The 8,767-nt window shown below is 40.2% G+C and overlaps 1 protein-coding gene across 1 annotated transcript; it reads right to left on the bottom strand.

Moving 5' to 3' along the window:
* Positions 1-3,269: 3,269 nt before the first annotated feature.
* Positions 3,270-8,552, bottom strand: LOC146748026 (uncharacterized). The gene has a single exon (XM_085497536.1). It carries the CDS (start codon positions 8,550-8,552, stop codon positions 3,270-3,272), a length of 5,283 nt encoding a protein of 1,760 aa, XP_085353662.1.
* Between the last annotated feature and the right edge of the window lie 215 nt (positions 8,553-8,767).

The following is an 8,767-nucleotide window of genomic DNA, read 5'->3' as shown; positions in this document are numbered from 1 at the left end:
GCAACATTTTAACCGGTAATCAAGATTCATTCAATCCACGGCTAGCAAGCAACATCAGAAGCGAAGTTGTAGCATGCAGTACTAGTAAGTCATCCCGTCAGTGGAGTACCACAGTAGCACGGCATGCTTGCCTTCAGCATTGTATTCAAATGAATCACGTGGTGTGTCGTTCTCGTTCAAACCCGGAATTCGATCAATAGGGGAGTTTCAGTAAAAAAAAAACACATTGCAAATCATGCAAGTTCAACATTTTCAAACCAATATACTAAAACAGGAATGCTCAGAGTGCAAAAGTATGATAGTTATTACTTTCCAGTATACACATCTCTGTTAATACTATCCCTCACATATTCTACTCCCAATTACTCCTGCGTATAATGGACGAGCCTCTTTTCATGTTGACATTCAGACTAAAATCATGTGACAGGCTGTTAAAATTGGCTGTTGCATACTCTTTCGCCGGTCTGGGAAATGTGTTTAATTAGCTCTCATTCAAGCAACAATGCAGATTTCCCAGTGGGAGTGAAACTATTCGACTCTGCCATTAAAAAATAGGGGTGTTTTCAGCAAAAAACGAATAACCCTGGAATGCACACAAAATACTGAATTTCGGAACAAATCGTGCATTACTTACAGCAGCGGAATACCACAGAAATATCAGACGAAACATGAAAACACTATATATTGTATTTCGGCCTGAACCCTCTATATTGCAATTCAAGGAATTAATCCCTTATGTGCATCCATTTCCCACCTTGGTATCACCCACCCCTGAAAACAAACTCTTAATACCACGCTGAAGCGTTTGGTAATTAGTAAGTAAGTAATTCTTTATTGCTATCGTATCCCATTTGAGATCTTGACATAAAATACAATAAAGTGAAAAACATGTAATAGTAAACAACATGGCGGACTCGACACGCCGGAATGCCCGGGCGTCGATCATAAAAAGTGTGGATAGCTGCTCGAATTCGCCACTCTGTTTCAAATTTTGAGCATAAACGAATATTATACAGTACAAGGATTGCTGCCGCTGCCCGGCGCGTTAGGTATTCCCCCTGTTCGCTTCCACGCGTGTCCGCGCGTTAAGTAGTAGGACCCAGATCTGCTTAGTCATTGAATTGACATTTAATTAAGTTAAGTAATTTTGATTCATAGGATTTGTGATGCTACAATTAATTTCATCACTAAATTTGTTCCCCATTGGAAGTCTCGTGCAACTGATGAATAATTGTTAAGAAGAATTAATTATAAACTTTTGCCATTTGAGTTGTATAATCATAATATACCTCTAGCTAGCATTTACTGGCCAATATATACACCATCAATGGTTAATGGGAAATTAACTACATTGTACAAATTTTAAGTGGGTCTCCTAAATTTACAGGATAATGCGAACTCATAAGAATGCATTTGATGTACTGAGCAGTTTGCCCTCTTAGCCAATATGGTGTTCCACTGACTAAAGTGTTGTTGTGACGCAACTAGTTGACCTAATTCTCGGGAACGTCATTGAAGCAACAGAAAAATCATTGATATAGTGATCCTGAAAAACACAATAGTTGTGGAATTTGATGAAATTCACATTTTATAAACAAAATTAGTAAATGGATTATCAGAGGAATAGAAATTAGAGGGCACACCAATTTGTTTTGTGCCTCAAGATGTGTACAGTCACATACGACAAGACCTACCTCTCCAGCAGTTGACTCAACTTGATTTTGTTGTATTCCATCTTGATTCAGGTTTTCTACAGGACATAATGGTACTGAGAAATGTTTTAAAACAGGCTGATGACGCCAACAACGGTGAAAAGAAGAAAGTATGAACGCAGGAGAAATGGTCACTTTCACCGTAGCTATTAAATACAATTGGTCGATAAACAAAAAAAAAACATAACATAAATCATAAGAAAATATAAAAAAAACTACAGTATTACTCCTATATTATGAAAAATCTTCAAACGCATTAGTAGAATATCGAGTTGGATAATTATGGATGTCGCCTGATTTTGTTTTCCTCAAAAAACAGTAACCACTGACTGCGCATGACGCAAATACGTATTTACACACTTTGGGGAATTGGGTGTGGTAAAATATACCTGAAAAATATAGACCATCCAATCGTATGAACAAATATGGTGCCTTTGCATGAGCGGATTTAGAGGGGGCCGCCCCCTATTTTTAACATCCAAATCGATATATGACAATAAACGAAAATAAATACAATACAAACATTAATACAATTAACTACAAAAGAGGGGAAAAAAACTTTAAGAAAAATATTTTGTGAATTAAGCTATTACACTTGTACATTATTAATAGTGGCCCAATTATGTAATAGAGTTATGATGGTGTTGAGCAAGAGGCATTGCCATTTTTTTTTGGCAACTTAATAAGAAATTGAACTTTTCTTTCAGATTCAAATTTATGAAAGTGTTTTCATGCTGTTCATTTTTTGTGAATAGTTGGTTGCTATAAATGGGGCACGACATAACAAAGTGTTGCTCATCTTAGATTTCATTGATGGTACAGTAATTACATATTTGTTCTGAAGACACTCCATTGTGACGTCCAGTTTCAATTATAGTATAAACGGGCATAAAGCTGTGGTCGTTATTATCGTTTTATACTTGTACTCTTACTGTTATGACCGCGTCACACATCACAGTTTAGTGTTATAGTTTGTTAACAGTTGATGTATTCAAATCGAAAGCTTGCAAATTTCGAAATGTCACATGCAGCTTGGCTTTCAAAAGCTGGTGGTGGGAGAAATACTACTGTAGTATGCAAAATACTAGAAAGCTTTACACGTTTCTCATTTTACTAACTGTGCGCATGGGCACGTGAGTTGAGTCAGTTGTGGGTAGAAACCCGGAGAGAGATCGAGAAGACAAGTTCACCGTGCGGTAACAATAACTCCACTGTTTATTCGCTTCACTCGATTACATGTAAGTTACAATGAAACAACAAACAAACTACTAATAATAACACCGGGATGTGATTGGTTGAAATAACTGTGGGTGTGGCAACAGCAGTGGGTGTCTAATTAGGTCAGACTAACAGTCTCCACATTACTCCCGGCGGCAGAAATAAATACTACATGTACATGCATTGTAGTAACTAACAAATCACTAGAAAATCGAATAAAACATAAAAAATATAAGCGAATAATAGAATAACAACGTTGATGTTCACAAAAAGAATACGAACTAAACAATTTAAAATTAAACGGTAACTAGCACAAATCAAGTCATAAAAATGTTCGATTTAAGAAGTAGAACCTGACCAGTCATTAATCCAATCCCTAATTCTTTGTCGGGCTCTGATGTTCGCCTCACGCCGTGGAGGCCGATTAGAAATAACATTAGCAGTACGTGTGTCATTAGAATCGTTAATATGTCTATTGTTGTCAGTGTCCAAGATTTGTATATTATCAGTGTCCAAGCATTGCATATTATCCGTAGAGACTTCAATAGGATATAGTTTCACAATAGGACGATTTGTTTTACCGTTACGCGTTCTGATATTTGCAGCGCGAGTTATACCGTCGTTTCCTGTTATAAGAGACTCGACCACGGCTAAATCCCATAACGTACGTTTCTTGTTGTCTGAATGTACAAGTACAACGTCTCCAGACTTGATCGCGTTTGTTAATTTCCCGGTTTTTTGTCGTTCATGTCGTTCTCGGAGTGCTGATAAATATTCTAACTCCCATTTTTTCCAAAGTCGATCCATAGTTTCACTGAGCTTCGTGGCACGTTTATGGAGAGTTTCCTTTGTTTCGTACGTCGGATCGATGAGTTCCTCCATGTCGATAGTTACATGTGGTAATGTGTTCAACGTACGGCCATGGAGTAAGTGAGCTGGGGTGAGGGGAGTCGCCTCTGCGTCGTCACCATAAACATAAGTTATCGGACGGTTGTTTATTGTTGTTTCTATTTCGCACAATATAGTATTCATTTCATCCATTGTGACGAATGCGCGACGAAGTACTTTCTTTAACTGAATGTGATGGTTTGCAAGGAAGGCTTTTACTTGCGGGTCGTTGAACAGATCGTTGATTTCCTTAGCGGCGGATAAGTAGGTCGTGGCGTTGTCGGAAACGATTCGTGTAGGCAGAGATCTGCGCGCCGCAAAACGTCGAAAAGCGCGGAGAAAACTATCGGTTGATAAATCTTGAACCAATTCCAAGTGTATTGCTCTGGTATTAGCACACGTGAAGAGACATATGTAACATTTTCTCTCGCCGCCATTTTCCCGTTTAACGTATAGTTCACCAGTGAAATCAATGCCACAAACCTGAAAGGGTTCAGATTTCTGGGTGCGATAGTTAGGCAGAGGGGCGGTGATTGGTTTCATGTAAGAACGTCCGGTAACACGTTTGCATATTACACATTTCCGTAGTAACGCCTTGACGGTAACTCTAATCCTTGTAATCCAGTATGTTTGACGTAATAACGTGACAGTACTTTGTAGTCCGGAATGTAGTGATCTTTCATGGGCATCACGAACTAGTAAATTCGTAAACTGGTGATCAGGAGGTATTAAAATTGGAAACTTAGCATTGTCTCCAATGGGCGCATTGTGTAGATGACCACCACAGCGGATGACGTGTTGTTTATCAATAAATAAACGAAGTTGTCGAATTAAAGGCGAGGCTTTGTTATTTTCAACTTGTAGGAATTCACGTTCTTTTTGATAACGCGTCTTCTGTACATATACTACCCATTTTGATTGTGCCTGCGTGATTTCGTTCGCTGCTAACTCATTCAGATTTCGAGATTGTGCAGGTTTTTTGATGTTATCGACGAACCTTAAAACAAGCGCGGTAATACGATTTAACTTTTGTAAAGAGTTGTATCGATTTATATCAACAATTTGACCAATGCCGGTAGTACTGACAGTATCCAAACCAGCATTGGTTTGACCGATGATGTCAGTGTTGACTTTGTCAGCGTTTTCAGTAGAATCGTGAAGCTCGATCTGTTCATCAGTTGTACATGTTGGGGTTTCCTTATTCAGAACGTTGTTATGTACGCATTTCGGGCCATGCCACCAAAGTTTAGAATTGTTGAGCTGCTCTGTAGTTATTCCTCTTGTCAAGAGATCGGCGGGGTTTTGAGTTGTTGGAATGTATCGATAGTCCCTGAATGAAAACGATTTAATTTCCTCGATGCGATGTCTGACGAATGCCGGTAATTTAGCTTTGCTGTTAATCCAGCTTAATACAATTTGACTGTCCGAGAAGAGAATTTTCTCCTCAATATGAAGGCGTGCAGATAGTTGGTTTTCAACGAATTTTGTAAGTCTTGTTCCTAACACAGCTGCCATAAGTTCCAGTCGTGGTAGGGTGATGTCTTTCACTGGTGCAACTCGGGATTTGGCCATGACTAGATTTGCCGATGTGTTTGATACAAGATAGACAGATGCACCATACGCTTTAGTGCTGCTGTCCACAAAGCATACGAGTTTATAAGAGTTCGTTTCCTCGGCGTTAGTGTACAGGCGTGGAACGGTGATATTAGATGCATTTCGTAAGTCCGTTTCAATTTTCGACCAAGTGTTCGTTAAATGTGTCGGCAGTTCTTTATCCCATTCAAGATTCTCCTTCCATAATGCCTGTATAAATATTTTGGCTTTTACATGAACCGGATTTAATAGTCCGAGTGGATCAAACAAACCATTCGTACGTCTAACAATTTCTCGTTTAGTTATCTTCTTGGTAGGTTGGTGTTCGTACGATTTGTAGCCAATAGTATCTGTATTTGTATTCCACTTCATACCAAGTAATGATGGGTTATTGTCATCGAGTAAAACTCCGTCCTTCCTAGCGATGTCTTGCAATAGAGAACTGTTTGTTGACCACGAACGGAGATTGAACCCAGCGGAAGTAGTCAAATCGTTGGCGTCATTGTAGTACGAAATAGCATCGACGTCATTCTTTGCACCACTTAGAACGTTGTCGACATATATATTTTCGCGTAGATCCCTGGCGGTGTTAGTGTCAAACATTTGTAGGTGTTTTCGAATAACAGCATTTAAAATGGCGGGGCTGGCGACTGATCCAAAAAGAACAGATGAGAAACGGAAGACAATAAAGTCACTTTCTGTGTCGGTCGGATCCGAAAGCCATAGAAACTTTGTAAATTCTCTGTCCTCTTCATGAAGAGCCACGTGTAAAAATGCTTTCTCCAAATCACTGACCAAGGCTATCGGATGCATACGGAATCTTAGCAATATACCTGCTAAATCATTAAGTAACATGGGACCCTTATCGAGACAGTCGTTAAGACTCGGAGTTTGACAAGTATTGCAGCTGCAATCATAGACAATCCTAATTGGTGTAGTGGGGGAGTCCTTTTTGACGGCATGGTGAGGAAGGTAGTGCCCTTGATTCGGATTATCGGAATCCAGTCGTTCAATAAACCCACGGTGTTCTTGCTCCTTTATAATACGGTCGTAAACAGGAAGTAAATCGGATGGAAGCTTACGTACCATATGATGTGTTCGTTTTTCGACGATCCGCCTATTTGTTGGTAATACCGGGTGATTTTCTTTCCAGGGAAGTCGGGCAAAGTATTGTTTGTCGCGTTGTTCGATATTCTGTTCGCAAAACGTTTCGAATTCGTCTGCCTTGTCATCAGTAGAGTCCGTGTTGGCAGGTTCACGAATGCCAATGGTGTCAAAATCCCAGAGTTTAGTTACGGGATCGTCAGTTGGTGAATATGCGTTCACGTGAAAGCTGGTGACGTCAGTTGGGAATGACGCATCACGTGACGTTGGTCCAGAGAGTAGGTAACCCAAACGAGATGAAACAGCGGTCGGCCCGTTGCCTTTGATGGTTTTGTCGCCCACGAATGACCAATAATGATCGGCACCAATCAAAAGAGATATGTTCAAATATTTATGGTTTACAGCAGGATGCGCTAGCTGGAGTCCTTTGATGTGCGGTAAATTCAGTACAGCTGGACAAATATGATTGTTAATTGGATTGCAGATTTCAGGAACAATTAACGTAGATATTGATATATCGGGCCCCCATGTTGTTTTTACCGTCAACGTTACGTAATTGAGCCTTTTCGGCGCAGATTTCTTATTGCCAAAGGTGGAGATTTGGACCGATGTTTGTCCGTCTGGCGTCAGGTGTAAATGTTCGGCTAATTTCTCAGAGATAAACGATCTTGTAGCTCCTTCGTCAAATAGGATTGTTGCGTCGGCCGATGCTTTATCCGAGTAGACTTGAGTAATCGCCGTTTTGAGAAGTACGTTGCCGCTAGTTGATTGAAGGTCGGTTGACACAGAATTAGCGTGGATTTTCTGGCTGTTGGTATTGCTTGAAGTGTCTGGTTTCGATAGTTTTGGCGATTGTTTGAACGCATGATGAATCGTAGTGTGGTGTTTGCTGTCGCATTTCCGACATTTAAAGACAGATTGACAAGATCGCGAAGAGTGTCCTTTGCTTAAACAATTAAAACATAGTCCTTTCGTTTTGATGATCTCGAAGCGTTGCATATGGTCGGTTACGTTCGTGCAATCGAAGGGACGATGTGAATTACTGCAGAAAACACAATCTGGTTTGCGAGTTTTTGTGTTGGTGTGAAGTGCTTGAGCAGAGAACTGTACATTACGCATATGCGATTCGTTGTAGGCGAAAGACGATTCGGAATTGTTAGAGATTTCGCCAGCCTCCATTGCTTTGATCTCCTTACACACAGATTCACGTAGATTTTTAAATGACCAATCGTCGGTTCCATGGTCGCGAGTGATGATTCGACGGAAATTTCCTGGAAGTTTTTCTAGGATGATAGGTATGAGGAAATCTCCGTACGAGTCTTCGCTCTTCCCAAGTGCTTCTAAGCCTCTTCTGTAACTCTCCATGTTGTCGTAGAAAAACTTTAGTGAGGATAAGTCATTAGACGGTTTTGACAATTCCCAAAGTGCTTTCATATATGCATTTCGTATTTTATGTTTCAGTCCGTAACGTCGTTTTAGTAATTCTAAGGCGTGTTTGTAGTTCTCGTTTGTCAGTTGCAATCCCTCGATTACTTTAGCCGCTTCTCCCTTTACATGTGCTCGTAGGTATTGAAACTTATTTACCTCATCCAACATGTCGTCCTTGTCTATAGCTGCTTCAAACGTGTCTATAAAACTTTGCCAAGAAAGAATATCACCTGAAAATTCTTCGAGATCTAGTTTAGGTAGATTTACAGTTCGTCTTCTGGACGCTGAGTTGTTACTTGTGAACGACGTGCTTGACATTTCAGATGATGTCTGTGTTGTTGGCGTTGTTGGTGTATCGGTGCGTTGGATGAAGTTCCTTATCTCCACGATTCTTTCTTTGATATCAATGACGTAGTTGTCTGCATCAAGAAATAGATTGTCGAACTCTATTTCGTCGGCTCTTTTGAGAATTTCTTCATCCAATGCTCTGATCTGCTCCAATCTTGATGTAATATCTTCATGCGTTGCGATGAGAACGTCTTTTTCATGTTGCGTCAATGGGTCATCTTTGGACATGATGTCAGTGGCTTTTTGTAACTGTCTCGTCATTTAAGCACGGTGTCCTCTTCTACTTGCAGAATGTTTAACTCGTTCTGCCATGTTTCTATGCGTTGTAGAATTTCCTCCAAAGTACGTTGATCCTGGTCTCGGCACCAAATGTGCGCATGGGCACGTGAGTTGAGTCGGTTGTGGGTAGAAACCCGGAGAGAGATCGAGAAGACAAGTTCACCGTGCGGTAACAATAACTCCACTGTTTATTCGCT

The sequence above is a fragment of the Saccoglossus kowalevskii genome, chromosome 3, assembly GCF_978046115.1.
Source record: "Saccoglossus kowalevskii chromosome 3, keSacKowa6.1, whole genome shotgun sequence".
NCBI classification, from domain to species: domain Eukaryota; kingdom Metazoa; phylum Hemichordata; class Enteropneusta; family Harrimaniidae; genus Saccoglossus; species Saccoglossus kowalevskii.
The sequence above is the reverse complement of the archived record's forward strand: the minus strand, read 5'-3'. Positions and strand labels throughout refer to the sequence as shown.